The following is a 25,794-nucleotide window of genomic DNA, read 5'->3' as shown; positions in this document are numbered from 1 at the left end:
ACTTTAAGTTAAATCCAAGTGAAAGACAATGGTGAATTCTCATTTTTGCCTTTCTTCTCAACCTTAGCCTCACGGCATGGCCTGAAAATGCTTAATCTCTATTTGAATGTGGCCTGGTGACACTGCCATGTTAATAATTTGCATTACCAGTTCATCAACTACATTTATCAAGTATGACATGTGTTCAGAATAGGGAAATGATGTGGGACAAAAAGCACTTAGGATCCAAAGTCCTGGGTTTGGGTCTCAGAACTCCTACCCACTTTGCCTTGAGCTTTTGAACAAATCCCTTAACCTTCTAAACCAGGGCTGGTGGAACTGTGATATGAGGATAATAACATTTGTCCTATTTTTCTCACAAAGAGAGAAATAGAATGTAACTGTTTAGTAATTGTTGTCTTACATTGGAGGAGGAGAAAGATATATGCCAAAAGAAAAAGAATCGGTGAGCCCATTCTTATGGTTTTTACCACGTTATTGGAAATGATGGTGTGACCACAGAGAACGACAAAAGAACTCTTGGAGAGACCCAGCAACAAATTTAAATTAACGTAGCATGAACCAAGTGGTGTCAAAAAGAAGTTAAGTAGGGAATGAGAAGAGTCTGAACACAATTAAGGAAGAATTTTAAGATTTGAAAAGAAGGGAAGGAAATGCGTTGCTGAAAACAGAAAAGGAAGGCACTGGGTAGAGGGACCACATGTGAACTCGTTGAGTAGGGGACAAAAGATGAGAAATGAGGTTAAGGATATAGATGGGGCAGTTGGTATAGGGATTTAAGGGGTTTAATGTGAGGTAATAGGGAACTATGATAACTTTTTAAGCTGGAGAATAACATGATGAAGAAAGAGTTTGAGGGACATTATTCAACTTCTGTTGTCAGGGTGAACTGGAGAGGGAGAGAGTCTGGCCAAAAGGGTATTACTGCAAGCCAGGTGTAAATTTATAAGGCCCCAGGGTATAGAAAGAAAAAGGTGGGACCGAAAGAGGTTGTAGAGAATTCCTTAGTGATAGAAGTTGAAACTGACTCTTCTGTGGGTTCCCACCAGCCTGGAGATTTAGAATGGGAGTCGACCTTTCTGTCTGGTGATTGTCACTGGAGGAGCGAACCAAGACTACAAGCACTACTTGGTGTTATGTGCCTTATTATGGGCATTATGTTTATTCCAGAATTTATGGAAGCGAGGCATAGACTGAGGACTCTGATAGCACTTCTCTGTGGCATGTAATTTAGCACTCTCTGATGACAGCAATTTGTGGTACATTTCCTTGTGGTAAGCCTTCTCTCACTGCCTGAGCGCATAAGCCCTCTGAGGGGAAGAACTTCACCTTATTTACTTTGGTGTATTTCCTGAGCCAGCTCAGTCTCTGTTCAGAGCACATGCTGTAGAAGTATTGTTTGATTAGCACACCAAGAAGAGAGAGAAAATGTCCTGGCAGTGGGCATGGCTATGTTTGGGGCAGTGAGTGGCAGCTGGTGCTCTGCCTACATTTCCCGCTGATGGAGCCCATTTTTTTAGACAATAGAGGACCCTTGCTTCTCCTTTTTCTCTCTCTAGCTGTTATTTGTTTGCTTGTTAGCACCTCCAGGGCAAAGAGGAGGAAGTGAAACTTGAATCCCTCTCATTTGTTTTTTCAGCAGTTTTGACAAAGGTCTTGATGGGATAGGAGTTTGGAGATCCTAGGTAACCTGAGATTTTGATGTGTTTTGTTGATTCTAGCACTATAGATAACTGAGAGTGGTGTTTGTATGTACAAACACCGAAGGCAAGAAGTATGAGATCATAATCTCTTTTGGAGTCAAAGAGATGTCAGTCTCTTACCCTTATACCTCCAAATGAGGAGGGCGACTAGAGTTAAATAGGAAAGTTACCATTTTAGAAGATAGCTCAATGTGGCTAAAGCTGCCTTTTTCAACTCCTGATGGAAAGAGCATCCCACATTTCTGTAGTTAGAACCTAGCTTCTCTGATAATTGGTCAGGTCAGGCAATTAACTCAAGTCTCCATGATTTTCTTAAAAACCTTACATAACATTTACAACATCTGACAAGCACTAGGGACAGCAGCCCCATGTTCTTCATTCTCTGCTCTGTGGTAGAGAGAAGTGATGCAGTAGACTCTTGTGTGATAGCTCAAAATTCACAAAACTACTGAGGCATATAATTCTTCCTTTAAACTGGAGTAAATTTTAAAATTTCAGTAGTGCTGGGGGGTGACTGTTTTGGGGGCCATTTTCTTCAAATTAACACATTTTTTTATCACTTCAAGATAAACAATAAACTTAGGGACTTCCTCCTGAACGTTACCCTCTCAGGGCAAATACTTTGAATTATGTCCAGCAAAATGGCCAGTAACCATAAGTGTGAGCCCTTCTCCAATCATTTGGGAAGAATCCAAGTCTGCCCTAATTTTAGCTGGAGATAAATAGAAAGGCACAAACCTGCAAGTTCTCAACTAGTCTTTGTGATCTTTTAAAAAGTCAAGGAAATAGTCCTGCTTAAAGTGAGCCTTGGGGAGGACAGGGGTTTGTGCAGTCTTTCAGGTCTTAGCTATTTCTGAGTTCTTTTAGATGTTAGGATGCCCTGCTTTACAAGAATGTTTCCTGCCATCAGAGGCTTTCAAATATAACTGGACAATTGGGTTTTGCTAGGGGTGGAGAAGTCTGGGATTTCTTGATAAATCTGAAGTTTGACTAGATTATTGGTTCTCAAAATGTGGTCCAGCAGCATCAGCAACTCCTGGGAACTCATCAGAAATGCGAATTTTCAGGCATCTGGACCTGCTGAATAAGAAACCCAGCAATTTGTGTTTTAAAAGCTCTCCAGGTTATTCAAATGTATACTCAAGTTTGGGAATCACTGGACTAAAGAAGTAGAATTCCTTTTAACCTTGAGATCCTACTATTATCCAACTCTGGGAGAAGATTCTTAATTTTAAGGCTCAAATGATGCCGCCTAACTGTGATGGTAAAGCCTGAGAGGTCATCTTATAGTGCTGCAAGCACAAGGCAAGTTTTTAAATAATATATTTTTATATACATATATCTTATGTATAAATAAATATATGCTCATTTTTGAGAATTTAGAAAACATGGAGAAATTTAAAAAATTACCTAGAGATAACTGCCCTTAACTTTTTAATATATTTTTTCCAGTTTGTTTCTATGCTTATATGTTTTTAATAAAACCCAAATCAGCTTCTTAATCTGCTGTTTTTATTTAACATTTCGCAAGCATTTCTGATGTCATTAAAAATTCATTAAATACGATTTTCAGTAGCTGAAAATTATTCCATTTGATGAATCACACATAGTTTATCTAACCTTTCCCCTAAATGTTGGGTGTTCAGGTAATTTTCTTTTTTTTTTTTTTTTTGCTATTATGAATAACATAGAAATTGAGATTCTTATAATCAGTTCCTGTATTTCTGGTAACATGTATTTTACTTAGAATAAATACCGAAAAGCATATGAACAATTTTAAGGGTCAAAGTAAATGAACTGGATCAATATATATTAATATTTGTAAGGATCTTCTGGATACATGGCTCCAAACGCTTCCCAGAAGAGCTGTACCCGTTTATATTCTTCCCTCTCTGCTTGAGTGTGCTGGCCTCCTTCCACCTTTGACAGCAATACATATTATCTTTAAAAGAAAAACAAATTGTGCTAATTTGGTATGTGAAACATGGCAGGGTTTTCTTAGTATTTTAATTTGAAATTCTTTTCCCCCTTTTAAGTATTATTTAAGTTTCTTAGCCCGTGGCATTTTTCTGTGAGTTATCTGTTTACAATTGCATTGTTAGTATTTTTTCCTGTTTGTTTCTAAAAGCTCATTATACATTATGGGAATTAACCTGCTCTTTGAGAAAGCTATTGCAAACATCTTGTCCTTGGTCTTTTAAATATCTATATTGATTCTCAACTTGTAGAGTCTTAAATTTGATAATAGTCAAATATGTCACTTTTTTCTTAGGAAGTCCTTGCTCGCAGTGTAATTACAGTCACCCATTTTTCCCCTCAGCTAGTAACATTTAAGTTTTTAATGAAATTGCAGTGTTTTTGTTTGTTTTTGGAGTATAGTCTGAGGTGAGAAGTTGGTATATAATGACATTTTTCCAAACAGGCAATTTCTTGAATAATATATGTTAAACAGTTCATTCCTTTCAAATTAGCTTCTGGTCTTTCTTTTTTCCCTTCATTAGTTTTTATTTGTACTAGGGTTTCTTAGGGCTCTTCTCTGAACTGTGGATTCATCGGTACAATATTATTCCAACTATTGTGGCTTTATAACTTTTTTCTTATCTTGTGGGAGACTCTCATATTTCTTTCATAAAATGTCTTAGCTATTCAATTGTTTTGTTAAGTTAAAAAAATTGCATTAGGATTTCGTTTGATATCCCAGTTTAGAAACATGGGATATTTCTAAATTTGAATCTTTTTTTTATATTGATTATATCTTAAGTCTTCTTCACCTATTTTTGTATACCTCAGATTATATGATAACTTATAATTATTAATAAAACCATTACCACATTTATATTTTATTACATTTATTATATATTTTTATATTTTAATATCTTTGATCATTGTTTTTCTTTTTAAAATAAGGTTTTTAAACATTTGACATATTTAAAGAACTAGTTCTAGATTTTTCTGTTTCTTAATTATTTAGTTTCTACTTTATCTTTATTATTTTCTTCCTTCTGATTCTCCTAAGTTTGTTTTATCTTCTTCTAATTTTGGAATTAGTCATTATTTTTTTTTCCTTTTTAAGTGATGGCTATATATGAGATTTTGAATATACTTCCAAATACAGTTTGAGCTATCTTCTATAAGTTTTGAATGAAAGCCTTATAATTTTTATTATTTTTTAAATAGTCAACAATGGTGGTTTTGATCCCCTCTTGAATCTACTGTTCTTTAGAGAATTTAAACATCTCTGAGTAATTGGATTTTGAAGATTTATTCACTTATTCTTCTATTATTAATTTCTAGTTTTATTATTCTGTGGTCAAATAAAATAATCTTTATAATTTCTGCTTCTGAATTTTATACAGACTTTTTTCTTTGTAAACTTGTTTATAATCTATTTTAGTAAATACTGTATGGATTTTTGAAAAAATGAGATATTTAATTTGTTTATAGGTTATCAAGTTATTTCATCCAAGTTTTATGTCATTTTTTCTTTTTTTCTAATTGAACTCAAAGGCAGAAACAAGTATTTTAAGGCCTCTCAATACCTTTCTTTCTGTCAACTTTTTCTTATATATTTTTTATCAGGATATATATTGATAATGTTTTTCACACTATATGTTTTGATTCTGTTATTAGATACCTAAACTTTTGACCATTACATCTCATAATTGAGTATATTTTCTATAAAATAAGATGTGACCTTCTTTATTTCACTTTATGTTTTTGGCATGTTGGAAAGTTAGTTTGGCTATAATTAATGAAATTAACAATATTATTTCTTACTTTTAATTTCTTTATGTTTGATAAAGGGTAAGACAAATAGATACATGTGTCTTTTGTTTTGGGTGTATCTCTTCTAAGAAATATATCATTGGATTTAAATTTTTAACTCAATATGAGAATACTGTTCTTTAGTAGGGGACTTTAACATATGTTTTTTGTCGTTATTGATCTATTTAGTCTTAACTTCTTTCATTGTACTTTAAAAATTGTTAAACGTTTGCTTATTATTTACTTTCTGTTTTTGCTACATTGATGGGATTCATAAATTTTATTCTCCCACATTTGAAATGTGTGTCTTGTTTTTAGTTTCACTGAGTGATTATCTAGGTATTAAAATTCTTCTGATTCATATTTTTAAATTATCAAAAGAGAGAGACAATGAAAGTTAAGCATATTTTTACTATTCCTTCAATGTCTCCTAAATGCTTTTAGCCTTGGTTAATAGAACTTTAGGGCTGGGGTCCAGGTTACTAATGTTTACATTATACATCTTTCAGAGAATGATTTTGCCATTTGTGTTTATTTGTATAACTGTATTTAACAGTTTTTAAAAACTTCATTTTAATTTAACTGGTTTCAATTTTTACCAAAAGTTTTTTTGTGCTGTGATGTCTCATCATTAATCCTTTAATTGTGAACCACTGCTTAGTTGGTGTGTGCCTTCAGGAAAATGTTTCAATAAGGTTACTTTTGTTTTAATTCTTTCAAGTTTAAGAATAACTTCCTGTTACCTTCTGTTATGGACTGAATTGTGTATCCTCCCGCACCCCTAAAATCATATGTTGAAGTCCTAACTACCAATGTGACTGTTTTGGAGCTAGGGTCTTTAAGGAGGTAATTAAGGTTAAATGAGGTCATAAGGGTGGGACTCTAATCCAACAGAACTGGTGTCCTTATAAGAAGAGGAAGACACCAGGAATGCACACGCACAGAGAAAAGGCCATGAGAAAACACAATGGGAAGGTGGCTATCTGCAAAATAAGAAGAAAGGCCTCGTAAGAAAGCAACTCTGCCAGCACCTTGGTCTTGAACTTCCAGCCTCAAGAACTGTGAGAAAATAAATTTCTGTTATTTAAGACACCCAGTCTGTGGTATTTTATTATGGCAGCCTGAGCAGACTAATATACTTTTACACATGGATTTCCATGGACTGCCTCCCATAAAATCATTGGGTCACAAATTTTTTCATAATGAGTTGTAATCTCTGAAGAGTGGCATGGAGAGTGGTAGGGGTGGGGATAAGAGGACTATTTGGCCTTTTCAAAAAACCAGTGCTTAGATTTAGGGGAATGGCAATCCAGTTTTCAGTTTTCAGTGAACCAGGTGGGAGAAGGTTTCACTTCTTCCAGGTTTTTTTTTTTTTTTTTTTTTTGGCGGGGGGTGGGGAGAAGACAGGAGGAGCTTGGAAAGATTTTTCTCAATTCAGCTCCATCAAAATTATAAGTAGTAGAAATTTCCTCCAACCTTCCTAATTCTAACAAGGTAGCAAGCTATTAGTGGTTTTTTTCTATAATGTGTTTTCTTTTTCTTAGTCTTCATAGAAATAGAAGATTGAGGTTAAGATTTTGCAGAAAAATATCTACTTTTGACAACCTCTATTGAAGATGCCATCTCTAGAGTCTCTGTCTCTAGGGACCAGTTCTATAATTTGTAGAAATTATATGGAACAGAGAGTTACAGAAATACACCTACAATTCAGACACAAGAGAAATCTCACGAAAAACTTTTCTCTAGTAGGCCATTTGATGTTCAGAAGGGCTCAAAATAGCAAGTTTTTGAGTTGTTATCTGAATACTCTATTAGAGTGAGGAAGCTTAGAAACATTACTTTTGTCTTTTGAGATTTGTACACTCACGACAGTATAGAGGATATTTGTGAACACCCTTGGCCCTGAACACCAAGACAGTGGTTTTTCTTCACCACGGAGTTTCTAGCTGAGTTTCTAACAGAGAAGGAACTAAGAAGGGAGGCTGCATGGCTCCCATAGTAGTGCTAAGTGGAGAGCTAACATAGGTACGGTGAGTCAGGAAATGAGGATATCCTTTTTATTTTTTGATCATTTGTTCAGTCCCTCATTCACTGTTCAACAAATATTATTGTGCAACTATTAGAAAACCAGGCACAGTGTTAGGTGCTGGGTGAAGAACATAGACAAAACTGATAACTCATGTGTTTACCCTTTCAGTGGAGTTTTCAGGTACCTCACGGCTGTGCGCACCCATGGTGAAGTGTGTCTGTACATTGTGGGAATTCTCCTCCAGTTGCTCCAGTGCTTACAAGGACTGGCTGGAAGTTCTAGGGTAAGTGCCGATTTGGTTTTCACATAAAAAAGCACTTTCTAACAATTAGACTTGTTCATAGCAGAACAGTGTTCCTTTTGGGGTGGTAAGTTCTCTGCCATTAGAATGACTCAAGCTGAGGTTCTCAAGGATATTGTAATGAAGTCTCAGAAGAATTGTGAGCTCTTCGAAGATGGGTCTATGTTTCATTTAATTTTAGAATTTTAGAACTGGTGCCTCACAATGCCTAGCACATTCCAGGTATTCAATAAAAGCATGGCAGGTAAATGAATAGATGGATGAATAAAATAGAAGGGAGGCTGCACTAGATGATCTCTCGAAGCCCCTGCACCTCTGAGATTCAGCGATTTCATATTCGGTCAGTACCCAAAAGGGGCCAAAGATTAAGCTTCTTACTCTTAGCTCAGATTGGCAAAACTCACCATGCAGGGTGGCTGCATCCAGGGCTCTCCATCCACTTGCATTGGCAGCAGCTTGTTCGTCCTGGAACCCCGAGAATTGAGAGAATAAAGTGAGCTTCTTGAACTCAGAGAATTAGGGCTGTGCCCCCAGGAAAACAGAAATGGGAAGACCTTATCTGCCCATGTAAGAGTGGTTATCTAAGACTCCCCTGAACTCATGTCAAGGATTACAACTGGGGCCAGGTTTAGGGGTCTGAATTTTAGTAAGTACTATGGGCAATTCTGTTGCCTTAGTTCTCAGACCCTCCTTTGGAAAACACTGCCCTAGTTGAGCAGTGAAATTCACAGAAGTCTGGGAAACAGTCGCCAACAAGTATGGCAGAATCACTGTTGAGCAGACCCCCAGTCAAACAATCAGCCGGAGGGCCTACGGATAGTGCCAAAAACTCCACAATGAAATGGGAAAGGTTATGAAATGGGAAAAGGCCCAGTTTCTATGTTGAGTGAGAGGTTGCATCATGTCAATGAGGTAATGTCTCCAACCTGTACAAAGTACAGCTCAGGTGTGAGTGTGTCTTGTTTTGCCCCTGATCCTAACCATACTCTCTTTTATCTCTTGAGCGGTACTCCGCTCTGTGGCTGCACAGACTGTGGACCTGACTTAGCTGGGAAATGTGGTCACTGGGAAAATTGTCTCCAGCAGTAGGAGGAGAGTAGAGGAAAAAGCATTGGTTGCTTTCTTGCTTGGGACAAGGTTTGTCTGTCACACGGATTGTTAAAAGGAGAGAAACAAGGTCTAGTGACTTCTTTCTGTAAAAGTTGTGAATTCATACTACCTCACCTTTGGGAGAAAAGGAAGGTCCTTTCAGAGGGCTCTGGTCTTGGGAGAGCAGAGAACAATTGCTACCCACTGGCCAGAAAACTCTCACCTGGCATCTGCCCTGTTTTAGATGTTATAAAATGAGGGAGGCAAGCTGTGTTTTAACGTAGATGCTTCTCTGACTCACCCTGAGGATATTTAATAATAATAAAAATAAACCTAAAAATAAAAGAAATAATAAGAGGAGAAAGCGAATTTCTGTTTGGGAAACTGAGGAGAGTATCTGGAAAATGCCCAGGAGGATGGGTTTCTGGCTCACCATCTCTATTTCTATTTGGAAACAGGTCTACCGAACAAGAATAAAAAGTCCTCCCTCTTTTACATGGCTTTTTGATTCCTCTGGGATCAAGATATGGCTTAGATGTGCTAACTGGACTTATTCAATATTGAAATCATAGAGAATGGACAGGGAAGGAAGTACAGAGATTAATTTGGAAAACTGGGGCCCCGGCACAACAGTCAAGAGTGAAAGAGGAGAAAACTTAGGGGGAATAATAGAAAAGACAGAAAAGGCACAGAGAACATTTATGAAGAAAACAGGTTAGTGGAATAGACTTTTAGCTAAGAGACACCAGGGAACAAGTTCTGGGGACCTTCCTAAGGGACGCAGGGGAGTGTCAAGAGCAGAGTTTCCTTAAATGTGCTCTGAGGACACTCGCCCAAGAGGTTCTGGGATAAAAGGTTTTGTGATCAAATAACTTGGGGAAAGCTGTGTGCTGTAGTCCCTTCCAGGAGATCCTTAAGGCACCCTAATAGATTTGATCTGTAGGAATTGCATGGCAAGAGGAAAGGAATAAAGACTTCTGAAATAATCAGGTGGAGAAAAATCTGATTAGTTGCATTGATTAAATAGAAGCAACCAAAATCAGAGGATCCCCCCTTTAGACTCCTTCTCTTCCAGAGGTCTGCAGTGGCTGACTTATGTGGTCCATATCATCATCCTCTTAGTCGGTTATGACAAGTTTGCTAATGTTGAGGGTTTACTTCTGTAAAGGCATCTAGGAAATAGTATTTCTAAGGCCACTAGCCAAGAATGAGCAGAGCAGAGCAGAAAACTTGGTTTTTGTCAGAGTGTGCCCTCTGGCATACATCTAACACTTTAATCTGTAAAGATTAAAAAGGCAAGGAGTTGGACCTCTGATTCTCTGGACCGAATAATCTCACACTTCTGTTTACAGAATTTCACCAATTCATTCCAAGAGGACAACAAACTGGTTGTGGTAGATCCTCCAATTGATGTCCTGGATGGTTGCATTACATTTAGTTTGGGAAATGGTCTCCAAAGACATTCTTTATAAACGTTATCAAGCTTCTGTCCTCCACTCTCTCTGCACTGAAATCCAAAGATGTCCGTAAAAATATTAAGAGAAGTCATTGGAGATTTGCAGGCTGCTGGGTAATGAGGAAGCATACCTGATGGTGACCGAGGAGCACTGGGCCAGCCTCCTGCCCGCACTCTTCAAGCCAGTGTAGATCTGCCCCATTTCCATGGCTCCCTCTAGCCCCACCACTTCAAGAAGCTGGTCACTGAGGTCTGCAGAGTGAGACAATTAAGAGCAGTGCATACACATCTCTCTGTTCCTAAGGCTGGTTTGGGCCAGAAGGTCTGGTCCCTAGAAGTCCAACCCAGAACTATCAATATCCCTTCATTTCCCACCAAACAGCATTTTTATACTCACTCTGAATAAGGAATTTCTTCAAAGGTTACTAAACGTACCTTTTCATGAACAGAAACCCAGTTCTAGTGAAAAAAGGTGTTGATTCAGAACATTAATATGCATCCAGTGAGTAGGTTGGCATATCGAGAAGCTTCTTGAAATGCAGAGTAACATAAATTGATAACCATCTATTTCTGAAGTTATTTTCAAGCTAAAGATGCATTGCATTGGGATTAATATAGGAAGGAATGTTGATGAAGGGCATTATCCATGGCTGGATCAAGTTTCTCTTCTTTGAATATCTAAATAACAACTTGGCCCTATTGACAATGACTGACAGTTAATTAACCTCAGTTTCGGCTTGTGGTAAGCTAGCGGTGAGCCAACCTCCTTGGACATCCTTCGGGAAATCAGTGACCTCTTTCGGGACACTAGGAGGATAATCTGAGCCAAGGAAAAGAATATTTCACCTACACCAGATTATTCTGGGTCCACAGGAGAAAAAGAAGAACAGGAAATATGAGTCTCAGGCTCAGTGTCACAATTGATTGATGGCCTCTCACAATGACTTCTGATTCAGTGCCTGGAAGAGGTCCTTTTTTTCAGTTCCTGAGGCTTAGATTGTACCTGCCCAATTTCTTGTGAAAGCAATGGCATGATCGAGGTTTGATGTTGGGCCCAAGACTCACTTTTATAACACAACTTTTATTTATTTAAAAGCAAAATAAAAAGGCAGATTCTATAAAAGCTTCCATTCCTTTGCCCACTAAGGCAAAGGTACTTTTCTCATAGGTTGTAGCTAATCACTAACATCTTATTAATGTTCATAAACTAGAAAATTGTGTCTGTATTAATGCTTTTGTTTATTTAACAGGAGGCTTCTCTCTTCTAAGGTATCTCTTGGTATATTGTAATAGTATTTGTTAAGGTTGGCAAGGAGATATTTGGGTTTGTCTTTACTTTTTTGTTTAGATGACTATTGTTTAAAAAGCATTCTCTTGATAGATGTATTTCAAATGAAGATAGTGAAACAACCATTGGGCTGATCATAAATGTGTCAACATTGCTACAGTTTGACTGGTGATCACTAATGAGTAGCAACTGCCAACAGACACACAAATTGCATTAGTTTTTCTGTGACACCCATGAAAAGATACTGTTTCCTTGAGGTCTCCATCTCACTTGGACTTGGAACAAGAAGCCATGAAAGGATAATGTTTGTTTAGGAGATCTTTCCAGGCTCTCTTAAGGAGCTTAGATTCAATAAACAACACATGTTTAAACCTCTAGTCACTTAATTAGTTCCCTTCTTACCAAAGAGCGTTGAATAACCATTGGCTAATCTTAGCTCACTGTGTCATTTCATAGCTTGCTGTGAAATCAGCATGGGTTATGAGATGAGAGAGGGAGGGGGAGGGGAGGGGAGACGGAGAAAGAGGGAAAAGGAAGAGAAATATAGAGTGTCTAGGGGTGAGGATGGTGGGGGATTTATATTGGGGTAGAAGAAAGGAGGAGAAAAGAGAAGCAGAACTTTGTATAAGTTTCTCTAGTGGCATAGAGACAGATGTCTTATAAAATGTTGCTCTTTGTACCCGTTTTGGCATCTGAGAGAGCTGCCATAGTTCGATGTTTTTCCTCCTTGAAACATTCCCTGGTAACAAGATGTTCTAAGAAGCAGAGGACTTAATCCACTCAAGTGTTTCAGCTTTTACAATGTCTTGGTCTTTTAACAAATTTTCCCGTTGAATGGCTTTAACTCTAAAGTTGTTATCACTTCCCACACATTACCTTGCAGCTATCACTTCCCACACATTACCTTGCTTCCTGGCTCTAGAAGAGAAGTAATGAAGGCTGATCTCATCAGCATGGTGGGTGTGTGGGGGGCAGAGGCTTGCACAAATGTGGGACTGAGGAGATAAACGTAGGGGAAGGGGCTAAGATCTTGGTACACTTTTTACTATTTTGCCTTTGAATTTGTATTTGTATTCTGACTCTTCCCTGGCATAAAGAGGGTAGGATGACTCCTGTCTACTGCTGAAGGAAGACTCGACTGCTCTTCTGTTTCTCTACCATTGTCTAAGTGATCTTTCTTTTAACTTCCTAGATGCCTACCAGAAAGTTATGAGGTAAAGAAATCTATTTAACTTTGTTTCCCAAACATATTGGACCATGAGACTCTTCTTTTGTGTGTTACCTACAAAAAGTCCACTGTAGTTTTCTCTAGAATACACTTTGGGAAAGTCTGGCATTGATTCCCTTTACTTTTTCTAGCACAGCGATACTTATACACAAATTAAATCTGGAGTTAAAATGAAAAAGAACAGAATGCAAGTCAAGGTCCAGGCACACAATACAATTAATGTTCAGAACTTTTAGACTCCGGGATCAGGACATATGGTACACCAGGTGTCTATTTTACCTTAGGTACCAATGATTCAGAGTGTGGTTTTGGCAACTTATATCATCTCCATATTGTCTTATTACTCTTCAACTCATTAGTATTTAAGATGGAATATCCACATACCTTAGTAAAACAGGAATTAATTTATTCACTCATTTATTCGTCCAACAGTTACTGAGTAGCATCTAAGTGCCAGACACTCTGTTAAGAACTGGGGATACAAAATATTCTGTTCTTGAAGGATTCTTGGCCAAGGGAGAAAAAGTGTTACGTGTAGAAATGCAGTAATTGAACTATACAAATAAGGAGGCCTGAGTAACTGATTCTGACTGGGCAAGGTATGGAAGAAAGGTGTCACTGATGTTTGAGAGAGGTCTTGAAGGATGAATGCCAAGGTAGTTTGCTGGGTGAAGGAGAAGGAAGAAGGACATTCCAGGGATAAGGATAATCATGTGTAGTGTTGGATAGCCACAGGATGCAGAAAGAAATCCATTTAGCAATAAACCCACTTGGCAATTTCATTGGAAAATATAAAATACTTCTACCTAAAGAGAATTACTGTCCAGAGATTCTTTTTTGACAGGACTATAGAAAGAGGGTGCCTGGGCTGGGCACAATCTTGCTGCAACCAGAGAGCTGGCCTTTCAGCACTGTCCTCGGTAGCAAAGCCTTGTGTAGTGCTTTGCGTGCAGTGGACACTTAATATACACTCTCTCCAAGAAAGAAAAAAGATGAACGGGGAAATGGAAAAAGGAGAATGTGGCAACAAAGGAAGAACAGCAAGGACAACAATAGCTTTTCCGATCTGGACCACTTGATTCAGCCTCCCGTGTGCAGTTTTATACATGCAGATCTGCTCATGTCGTCCCCATCCCCAAAATCCTTCAGTAGCACCAATCATAACACCAAGTGCTGGGAAAAGAAGATGAAATGTGCATCCTTTCACACCTGTGATGAGAGTGGCAGCTGGCAGAAAACTATTTGGAAAGAAACTTTCATACTGCTGATTCATTAATTTCTTTCTTGATATTGATCACAAAAAAAATCATTGACAGAATCTAAGTTCATACAAATATGAACACGGTGGCATCATTTATAATTCAGGCATTCCTGGTTTTATTGTGCTTCACTTTATTGCCTTTTTTAACAAATTGAAGCCAAGACCCTCCACCAGCAAAAAGATTATGACTGCTTTCTTGTAATACTTGCTTTATTCTGGTTGTCTGGAACCTGACAATTTTTAAGAAGTATGCCTGTAATGAAATCTTCTCTCCCATTTCCATCTGTATGAAAATCCTTAAATTATATTGGTGTCCATATGATACAATTTATGTTGCTATTAAAATATTTACAAAATTTTAAAAACATTAAATGTGTATATGTTATAATGTTAAGTGTGAAGGAGGGATATAAGCTTACTTATACAGCATGCTCTCAACTATGTAAGAATATGTATAGTAGAAAAGGACAAATTGTCCTAAAATCTTAACAGTGATGAGTTTGGGGTAATTAGATTAAAGGTGGTTGTTATTTTATACTTTATACTTTTCTAGGTGTTTCATATTTTCTATAAGCATATATTAATGCTATAATTTAAAAGTAATTAAAAGAAAACCTGTCAACCGCTTTTCATTCTTGTAAAGATGATGTAAACTCCATGTAAATTCCCTGGCTTGACGCCCATGGCCCGTCTCCATCCAGCAAGAGGCTGCTTGTACAGTTTTATTTCTGGACACTATAGGGCTAGGTTCCTGCTCCAGACATACATGTAGTTCCCCCGGTAAATCCTATTGTTTCCCTCCTTTGTCACTACATATGCTGTACCCCTGCTTGAAATGCCCTCTTCCACTTTTAACTGTCCATCAAAACTCAGCTCAAATGTCATCAACTTCAAGAAATCTTCCTGGATTTCCATGCCTGCAGTTCGATTGAATGAGTCCTCCTCAAACTTTCCTAGGTAGATATGGCCAGAGAAAGAACAAGGGGCTGGTATATCAGCTGTGTGCAAGAGATGGCTGCAATAACTAGTGTACCACAGCTTCTAGTTTAAATAGGGAAGGAGATGGAGGGCTGGATGAAAAGGGAGAAGGCAAGTGTGAGACCTGATGAGTTCTAGGAGCAGGTGTCCTAGACAGTGGGAGAAAGAAGGTTGAAAAGAAGTGCTGTGGGCAGTGTTAGTACATGACGAGTTTCACCTGTGGCCCCAGTGGTGGGTAGCTGAAGTAGAGGATGGTGATGTGGATAAGAATCAAGGACAAGTGAGGCAAGTTCAGTGGTTCCTAAACTTTGCCGTATGTTAAAATTACAGCAGGTCCTTAAATAACACCATTTTGTTCAACATCGTTTCATTTTAACATCGATGAGATGCCACAGGAACTTAGTTCTTGTTTATATCAATTTGCCTATGGTAAAATTGGTTTCATTATACATCATTTCACTTAAAATCACAGACTCTATCAATGATGTTAAGTGAGGACTTACTGTATCTGGGGAGTTTTTACAAATAATGATGTCCAGGTTGCTCCTATACCAATGAAATCAGAATGTGTGGGCCTGGGAGCTAATTATCACTATTTGTTTTTAAAGATTCCAAAATGCAGCACAGCTTGGGAAGCGCTGGGCTAGGTTACTGGGTGAATCATCCCCCTAGGCCAACAGTTCTCAAAGTGTGGTCTTGGAGCAGCAGCGGCAGCATCACCTGGGAACTTGTTAGAAAAGCAAACCCTCAGGCCCCATCCCAGGCCCACTGAGTCAGAAACTCTGGGGTTGGGCCCAGCAGTCTGTGTCCTAACAAGCCCTCCAGAAGATTCTCAGGCACACTCAAGTTTGAGAACTTGAGCCTTAGGCAATAAAACTGCCCCAAACATATTCAGGAGTTGGAGTGAAAAGGAGTATCAACAAGTTACTTCCTGACTGCTTTGATCTAGAGCTTCTTCACTTGAAATTTAGGAATTAGGAATAATACTACTGACCTCGAAGTGTGGTTATGAGATTTAATGGCAGAGTGTATAGGAAAGAGTGGGCACTAAAATATGTATTAGTTTCACTTTCTTTTTCTGTCACATTCACCCTGACACCTGCCATTTGTTTCTGGTCAACAAAGTGGTCTATCCACCTTCTTAGAGTCATGTACAAGAATTCCCAAACCATAATATTTGGGCTAAAACATGTTTTAAAAACCTTCTATGTTCCTCATGGAAGGTTTCACACCTCCACAGAGATGCCACGAATCCAGGTGAGCTTTAGATTAAGTGAGCATCCTGCTCAGTCTGTTTTTTTTTCTCCTTTAGTCTCTTCCCTGATTCTGCTCCTTTGCCTACTTCTTTGATCTCAATAGCCCCATTTTGCTTTTATTTTTTTAGTCCTGTCTGCTGTCGAGTGGAGGAGTTGGAGCTCAATCCTGACAGGTAAAGGCTGGCAGAGCTTTCATATTTAAGGGGCATGTCTGACCTGTCCACTCCCCTCCTCAGATCCTTCGGTGGCTCTGGAAGTCCAAGGGACATGTCGTAGTTTCTTAGCCAAGCGTGCAAGATCATTTGGTATCCGGCCTTGTCCCTGCACAGGTATCCCTCTGGCTGGAGAATTCTCCTTTACTCTCCTGGGATACCCCAGGCACCGTACTTCTCCCTTTTCCTGAACTCAGATGGTAGATCTCACTCATGACAATTGTTTCTGGTCATATCAATCTCCCAACTCCACTGAAAGATGAAGGCAGGGCTGTGTTCTTGTTCTGTTTATCTTTGTACCTCTAGCAACTAGCCCAGCCCTTGGCATATAGAAGGCTCTCAATAAATATTTGTTGAGAAGACTGAATAAGATACATGCCTTAGTGCCAAAGACCTTGACAGGTTTGGCCTGAAAGGGGAAAAAGATAATGATTAAAAATAATAATAATAACTACTTGTCTAGATTGAACTGGGTAATAGGCTTTCCATGAATTAATTCATTTAATCTCCACATAACAGATAACGATGACCCAGTCTGGCTTTTGCCTCTCTCCCTTAATACATAACGTTTATGTTCATTCTCATCTTGGCTGCTAGTTCACATTAATGAAAATTCAGTCACTGAAGATGCAAGGGAAACTTAAGATGTATGGGTGTCATGTTGTGATTACCTGGGAAGGTGTGAGAGATCCTTAGCCTAACAGGATGCCTTGCTACCCTTAATCTTACTGCCACCCCATTTCTTCCTCTATTAGCACTCCAGGGGTTAGGTCCAAGGGCTGCAACAGGCCAGCCCAGGAAAATCAGGCAAACTTCAATGGAGGGTGCTGAAACCCTGACTATTTCTTGGCACCAGAAGGTTTCTGAACCACCTCACTAAAGTGTTGAGGAAGCCCATCCCTTACCCTTGGGCAGCTGTGTCCTATAATAAAACCTGTGGGCACTGTCCCTTTACCTGGATTACAGCAGCACAGGTGAACTGAGATGTTATGTGTCAGTGCTTTGGGCTGGAATCCTATCAGTTCAGTGGGGGACTCTAGGTAGCTAATGCTGATCTGAAGCTCTTGCTGGCAGGGATATAAGTCTGATTAATTAGAAATGCAAAAAGAAATTTGCCACTATTTAATAAATGGCCTCTGATAGATAAGTCACAGAGGTAAAGGGAAAAGTTGATAAACTCTGCACATGTTCTTGAGTTTGAGGCTAACAGCTTAATCACTGTGTCCATATAGACCAGGTTGTTTACTTTGAGTCTATTAGTTTGCTAAACTTGCCTTAACAAAATCCCACAGGCTGGGTGGCTTAAACAACACAAATTAATTTTCTCTCAGTTCTGGAGGCTGGAAGGTCAAGGTCAAGGTGCAGCAGAGTTGATTTACTCTGAGGCTTCTCTCTGGTTTGCAGATGGCCACCCCTTGCTGCCTCTTCACATGTGCACGCAAATCTTTGGTGTCTCTGTGTATCCAAATGTCCTCTTCTTATAAGGACAACAATCAGATTGGATTAGGGCCCACCGTAACTGCCTCATTTTAACTTTTCAGAGGCGCTATTTCCAAATATAGTCACATTCTGAGGTAGTGGTGGTTAGAGTTTGAACATATGACACGCCTCCCCTCCCCCCACGTCTCTGTCCATATCAGGGACAGTAATAAAACCTACTTCACAGGTTAATTTGAGGACAAAAGAGATAAAGAATATAAAGTCATTCTGTAAATAGTAATTAGTAATGTCTTTATTACTGTGCTACTGAGAAGCTGACATGCACTGGGGGTGTGTGGGACCTTCTTACTCTCCTCAGAAAGGAAGAATGCAAGCCCAGCTCTGCCTTGTGGTGGGGTCAGGTTCAGTCCCCACAGTCTAGACAGGTGAGTGTGTAGCTGGCAGGCCTCTCTCAGACTCAGCCCGTCACCTTGGGCTCCTTTCCTGCCAACTAATTTCCATGGAGATGGGCCACGTGCCCTTGGTGGCTCAGGCACCTAGAGCCCAGCAAAGCCACTCACTGATCAGCCCACCTAAGCTCCGCGTAAGCTCCGCCTAAGCTCCCACTGGGTCTGCTCTCTGCAGATGAAAGACTGCTCCTGGCTAAAAAGCTTCAAAGCCAGCTTAGAAGTTCTGTAGCCTGAAAATAGCCTGGGGGTGGGGAGATGGAGAGAACCCCCAAAGACTGTTTTTGATGTTCTGAAGGGGAAAGGTCTTTGGGCTTTCCTAGGCATAAACCATAAGTAAGGAAGGAAGGCTGTAACTTGCCAAACAGGATCCCCATGTTCCCACTTAGCCTTTCAAAGCACCAGGCCCTTAGGTGTCCCAATCATAACTAACCTGAAGAGTAATCTATGACCGCTGCTTTCCCTAGAGATCCTAACTCAGACACTGGATAGAGGCAGAGGGGCCCTGGGAAGCCAGCGGCACAGGCAGCAGGGCTCACGCCCTGGCATTCTGTTAACGTAAAGAATGTGCTCCTGAGACAAGCTGCGAAGCGTAGACTGTGGGCTTTGGACAGACTTAGGTCTGAATCCTATTGCTTGGCACTCAATAGTTTTATTACCTTGAGAGAAGTCGCTTAGCTTCCCTGAGCCTGTCTTTTATCTGCGAAATGGAGATATAATAACTCACTTGGCAGGGTTGTCTTGAGGCTCAGGGGTGATGTCATCACGTGCCCTGCACAGAGAGCACACACAGGGCCCTCAAGAAACAGTTGCTGTTATTGTGATGTTATGTTTCCTTAGAAAGGAATGTCCTCAGGAAATTCTGATTTTGTTACACGGTAAGTGCATGGCCTTTTGCAGATGGTAATTAATGTAACTCAGAGAAGGTAGTGCAGGAGGAGGAAGAGGAGAGAGAGGAGAAGATGGAAGAGGGCTGGGGAGGGTGTGTAGGAGAAGAGGGAGGAGAGGGGATGGGGGAGAATAGGGTTCTGAGGAAGAAAAGGGCAGAGATACTGTGACCTTGAGATTTTAGGGTGACTGCCTCTCCTGGCAAGCAAAGCATCCTTATCTCTACTTCTTTTACTCTAAAACAGGAAGGAGACACAGCTTCTTATTTTGAAATAAGTTCCTTTAGTTCCTTTCATTTTCGTGTGTGTCTGTGTGTGTGTGTGTGTGTGTGTGTGTGTGTTTGTGTGTGTGTGTGTGAGTTAAATACAATCCCACCACATCAGGATTGCCTTGTTCCTGGGCTGAGCAATGAGGGAATGGAATAGGATGTGGAGATCTTTCAGGCATGACTTTGACACCTCTGGTCTGGCTCGACACCCCCTCTGAGGGGAGTTGCCTTTGTGCCCTGCCTCATCACACTTCTACTCTCAGGGGTCTGTAAAGCCCCATCAGGGCATAAAAGTGGCCAGAGGACACTGAGTGGTTTTGAACTCTGGGTAATCCAAGTGGAAAAAGGAAGGAAGGAGAACCAGGAAGAGCTTCTGCTTTCTGAGGAGGAATGAGGCTGCAGGGTTGGCGGGAGAGGGGACCTGTTCTTGGCCCAGCGCGGGGGTGGGTGCTGGGATTTTGGTCTCAGCTCTGGCTATATGATTGTGTGACTCTGGGCAAGTCTTTTCCCTCCTCAGGGCCTCCATTTTCCTTGATTGGGGGTTGGGGCATTCTATCCTTAAGGTCTGTTTGAGTTTTTCTAACAGTGGCAGTGGAAGCCGGATTTCCTGACTGTCTGGGTCAAAAGCAGGCTGGCAGCAGTCATCACCATTCTCCACGCTGTGCAGAAGATGGAACATTCAGCACAACCATGCACTGAGGCACGTGCTGGCTCACAGTGACTATGCTTGTTGGTTCCTAAAAGCCCGCTGGAGAGGTGGGGCAGGGAGGCAAAAGAAGATCCTCCCCCCTGGGTGGCTCTCTCCTCCAGGGTTAGACAGGGCCCTGGGGAAGGCTCTGTATGTTGGGGAGGGGGCTTTTAGACAGGCTTCTCCATGCTTCGGAGTCAGTGCTTCAGGAGGGGAGAGGCAGTGTGCTGGCGAAGTTGTGCGTTGGGGAATTTCTTAGGAAGACAGGCTCTCTTGGAAATGGCTCTGAAGCAAGGGTCCGATATCATCACGCCTTGAAGGAAAACCAAGGAGCAGAATGTTTTATAGGGCCTGGGAGACAGTGCAGCTAAGGGGAACTTGACCTGGCGGTCTCAATGAGAATGCGAAGAGATTGGCCATTACTGGGCACAGACTCTAGGCCAGGCCTAGAGCTTTACAAAGGTTATTGCTTTTAACCCTGTGGCAACTGTTAGGTAGAAACTGTTATGTTCCCCTCCCTTCCAAAAACAAACAACAACAACAACAACAAAACAAAACCTTGAGCCTCAGAGAGATGGAGGAACTTGCCTAATATCACTTAGCTGGAATGTGGTAAAGCTGGAATTCAGACCAAGGCCTGTTTGACTGCAACAGTATGCTCAGAATAAAGGACTCAAGGCAGAGACAATCTACCTTAAAGTGATAGGTAGGGCCTCTGAAGGTAAGGAAGTGAGCTTGGTGTGGGATGAGCTTTATCTCTAATCCTCTCAGGGAAGACATCTCTGCAGCATAAACCTATTAAGTGGAACGCAGAGTTTCCTGACTTGAAGACAAAATACTAGTTGGTGTATTCTCTGGTGTTATTTTGCCCACTGAACTTCAGAAGTTTCAATTCCATGCAAAGTGTGTGTAATGAAATAAATCGAACGGTCGTGAGATTTTTCTAGTTCAACTCAAACCTGATTCTCAGGCATGATACACATAAGGTACATTGCAGAGATCTACACGGACCAAACAAATCACAGCTCAGAGAGATGCACACACTACCCAACTGCCTCAGTAAAGCAAAGCTAGAGGAGAGTTCTGGTTGTGGGGTCAGGATCAGTCAGAAAGGGGGAGGTGTGTGTGGGGGTGTTGTGGTCTGTATAGAAAGAACACCATGTTTGGAATTCTAGGACTTGGCTCTAGTCCCAGATCCACCAATTACTGCAGCCTTGGACAGGTCAATTAGCCTCCCTGGGCCTCGTTTTTCTAATTATAAAGTGTCTCTGTAGAGGATTAAAATAAAATGATGAATGTAAAATATTTCTAGCATCTAGTGCTAATTTCAAGTAGGTGCTTAACAAACGTTGAATGAATTGTCCTGAAAATGAGAAGAGATGGGTGCTGGCAGCGTGCTGGAGCTGGAGAAGATGCAGGCCCCTGCTTACGGACATCCGTCCTGTGAACAGAGCTGCTGGCAGTGGGGAGGGGTTTGTGCGTGGAAGCAGACAGGAGAAGGCTGAACTTGTGGGTAGAAGCTGGGATCCTGCTGGCTGGTTTGTGGGAAGGGAGGAATCACTCACAAGGCAGTCTCTCGTTTGTTTGTGCCCCTCTTCCTGTTGACTTTGTCCATTCTTCCTTTTGGGCCACTGACTCCCAGTTCAAGGCCTTAGAGTTCTAAGTCTGTCTTCTGCATCAGCCTCCTAATTGGTCTCCTTGTTACTGGTTCCTTTCCTTTTCCTCTGCTTTCACATCCTACTGCTCCTGACCTTCATCTCCTCCTGCTAGTCAAAGGAGCATGTACAAATTCCATGGCCTTCCCTTTTGCTACTTCTGTGTGCCAGTTCCCTGGCCCAAATTCCCCTTCTCTCATCACTGTCTTTTCGAATCCTTTCCAGCTGCAAGTATTAGCACACAATACATTCTATCTTGTTTACCTATCCATCCATCCATCCATCCATCCATCCATTCGTTCATACATCGAGTATTTACTGATCACCTCCTAGGGGCATGGCACAATGCTGGGCAACTGGGGAGAGTTCCTAAGGAGGCCCCCTCCTTTTCTTGCCTCCCACACTCATGATACTCTGTTTCTGCCTCTCCACGCTGCTTGCATCTTGTGCCGGTATTAACATGATTGTTCTACATCTATTTTCTATACGTACACTGTGAACTACTGGAGGGCTAAAGCCTGTCTCACTCTTGCTTGCATCCTCCATGGCACCTGGAGCACTGCAGGTACTTGAAGGCAGGCTTGAATCCAGGCTCTATTGTATATTGTCTATGTGTTCTTAACCCCATTAGCTTCTGTGTCTTCAGCCATAAAATGAATTAAATAATTAAATATGCAACAGGCCTGGCCCATAAGTAAGTGCTCACCAAATAACAGACCAATACATATTTACTGATTAATTGAGAAGATGAAATACTTCTTGTACAAATTAGAAACAGATCAAGAGGCATGTCAGCATTCATGCTGTGCAAAGCATGTGGCCAGGATGGAGTTTTGCTGTGGATTGGGTCTCAGGAGGCATCCGAAATTAAATGACTGAAAAGTTGCTACAAGGTAACAGGGGCTGGTGTGTCGGCCAAGAAGAGGCAAGCACAAGAGGGAAAAATCTAAGATGTCTAGGCCTGCTAAAGACCCAGTCTAGAATTTTCTTTTGCATGCGAAAAATGAAAGGTTCCTTGGCTCTGTGGTTCTGTTTTGAGCAGCAAACCTCCTAAGGCAGGAATTAAGTTGGAGTTTAACTCCAGCTTGAAACTGTGAGAGCAAATTTCTCCTTTGCAGATACTGAACAGTCTCTAAGGTCTTTGGGGGCGTTGTGTAGTTTGAGTTTGAGTCCTTTTGATTTAGAAGTCAGCTAAAGAAGAATGAATAATAGCTTTGCTTTGAATTTCCAGTGAATTTGAGTTGGGTCAGGGCCAGTCAGAAATGGGGAGGCTGGGGCGGGTACTCTAGTGTGTGTAGAAAGAACTCTGTGTTTGAAATACTAGGACTTGAGCTCTAGTTCCAGATCTACCAATTCTTGTGACCTTGGACAGATCAATTAACCTCCCTGGGCCTCATTTTCTAACATATAAAGTTTCTTCCTGGCGTTCTTAAGGGGAGCAGCCGGCCCACCAGTTAAGCGCTCCTCATATTTTAGTACACATGGCAATCTCCAGGAGATCTTGTTAAAATCTGCAGCAGGGAATGGCAAACCATGGATCAAGGGCCAAATCCTGCCTGCTGATTGGTTGTATAAAGTTGTGTTGGAACACCGCAATGCCCACTTGTTTATGTGTTGTCTCCGGTTGCTTTCATGCTAAGTAGACAGAGCTGAGTAGTTGCATCAGAGACCGTATGGCCAACAAAACCTAACTTGGACCTTGACAGATGCTTCGTAAATGTGTGTTGAAAAAATTGGGCAACACCTGATGCCATTAATGAGGAGGGACAGTGGTCTTCAGGAGAGGGAGGAGGGTGTGTAAAGAGGGAAAAGATAATGCTTACTTTGCGGCATGTCGATTTCAACGTGGGCACTTGAAGGAGTGAATGACAAAGCTGTGATTTCTCATGAAAAGCAAAGCAAGGTCTCTGTAGGCCTGCAAGTGTTTAAGAGGAATGACATAAGTGTTGCCACGGTTACTTCCCAGAGCTGAGGGGAATCCCAGTGCACGCACCCTTAAGTACCCCTAGGCTCTTTAGGGGTCACTCGTCCTACTTTATCTCAGCCCCCAGTAGAGAACTTGGCCAGAAATACCTCTTTGAAATGCATACTTTTAGGAACATTTCTATTTTCTCTGCACCCATAGGAGCAGTGAGTGGCTGACTATGGCTCACTCTGACTATCTTTCTGGTCAGATCTCCACCGAATGGGAAATCTGGGAACCTACAACCCTGGACAGCTCCTGAACCCAACAGGCCACTTTCTGTTATGGTTCATACAAGTGAAAAGAAAGTCCCGAGACACAATGAATTTAGGTGCTCACAATTATTTTGTTGTCTCCTCTGAGCCTTGAGCCAGCAGCAGCCTTGAGGTCGTGTCTCTGAGATGGGAGTGTGACTCTGAGATGACTGAATAGCATCCCATTCCCTGGCTTTGTGATTCAGGGTATGGTCAATAAAATGAGTGAAAATCCACAGGGGAACAGTGAGCTGGCAGATTGAGCCACATATGCCCTGCAAAGCAGTCGAGTCAACTGACTTTGAAGCAGGAGGCTTTTCCCCGTCAGGCAAGACTTTGGCATCAAGGCAGCAGACATACATGCATCTGCGAGGAGGGAGCCTGTGTGAGTGCCTGCTCAGTTTGTTCGAGTACCAGGCTAGCAAGGTGCACTTGTGAGCTATACACCAGCCTGCTAGCCTTGCTGGAGTCCTGGGTAGCTATGTGATTCTCCTTCTTGGCACTTATCACAGATCCTAATTATATGCCTATCCGTGAGATTACTTTATTGAGGCCTGGCTCCTGAACTCCCTAATAGCTACAGGGACTATATCTGGTTTTGTTCATTACTGTTTCCTGGTACCTGGAACTTGGCAGGTGCTTCATAAGTGTGTGTTGAATAGATGACAGAAAGCCTATCTCCAGTGCGGGGAAATTGATACCAAGTGTACATTCTACCATCTTTCTGTCTTTCTTTACCAGGAATTGCAAAAATGATTACCCAGTGAAGTTCTGGGGGGAGAATTTGCCCTTTCTGTTTAGAATCTTATCTAGGATACCCTGTTTGTAGTTCAAGTGGGATTGACTAAGAAATCACTGAGAGGAATGTTGCTTTCATATCAGATAGCCACAGGGGCCAGGTGTGGGTGACGCAATCTCAAGGCTGCGGCTGGCTCAAGGATGAAGGTTGGATTAAGGCAGATATGAGCCTCAGTGACGAGTTTAAGAAAACGTGTAGGAAGTCCCTGCATTCATGTTTAGGGTGAGGCCAGAGGGAAACAATGGCAGAGCTGTCTGGAGGCTTCGCTCCCCAACCTCACAGGGACCGGTCCTGCTTTGTGTCATGCCCATCGTGCTTTATCTGGATTCCAGACTTGGCACCCTTACCCTCACCTTGCTTCACTGAACAGCCAGCTCAGGTGTAACTCCCACATTGGCCGCAACAGCCAGACACAGGTAAGCACAGTGCCAATACCTAACCTTAGAGTTATAGGTTGTTAGATCTACAAGTAATTTAAAGAGAATCTAGATCCAATTCCTGGAGCAGAGGTCAAGACAGCAAAATCCCAAATGTGGCTCCTTTCTTATCATATCCTAAACATCACTTAATAATTCTGATTGCTATTGATCAAGGCTCACCATGTTCCAGGAACTCTGCTAAGTGCTCTACACGGATGATATCATTTAACCCTCAAACAATGCTGAGAGAGAGAGAGAGACTATAATTGTTTCCATTTTACAGCAATGGTTCAGTGGAGAGGTTCAGTGACTCAACCAATGTCACACCGCTGGTGGTGGGAAGGTCTGGGTCTTCCAACATCTATTTCAACGTTCAGTCTCTTATTCTCTGCTGACTCTCAACTACAA

At 41.2% G+C, this 25,794-nt stretch overlaps 1 protein-coding gene across 5 annotated transcripts in view; it reads right to left on the bottom strand.

The window, feature by feature from the left end:
- The window catches only part of DGKG (diacylglycerol kinase gamma), a 141,765-nt gene that overhangs the window by 6,308 nt on the left and 109,663 nt on the right, over window positions 1–25,794 (bottom strand). For all 5 annotated transcript variants that reach the window (XM_023525965.1, XM_023525977.1, XM_023525972.1 and 2 more), the window contains 2 exons: window positions 10,475–10,595; window positions 8,203–8,263 (listed from right to left, as the gene is read on the bottom strand). In XM_023525965.1, the coding sequence (XP_023381733.1) occupies window positions 8,203–8,263; window positions 10,475–10,595 (182 nt within the window). The remainder of the gene's footprint in view (window positions 1–8,202; window positions 8,264–10,474; window positions 10,596–25,794) is intronic.

Source organism: Pteropus vampyrus, unplaced genomic scaffold, assembly GCF_000151845.1.
Source record: "Pteropus vampyrus isolate Shadow unplaced genomic scaffold, Pvam_2.0 Scaffold14, whole genome shotgun sequence".
Lineage (NCBI taxonomy): Eukaryota > Metazoa > Chordata > Mammalia > Chiroptera > Pteropodidae > Pteropus > Pteropus vampyrus.
Note: the sequence above shows the minus strand (reverse complement) of the source record. Positions and strands in the feature narration are given on the sequence as shown.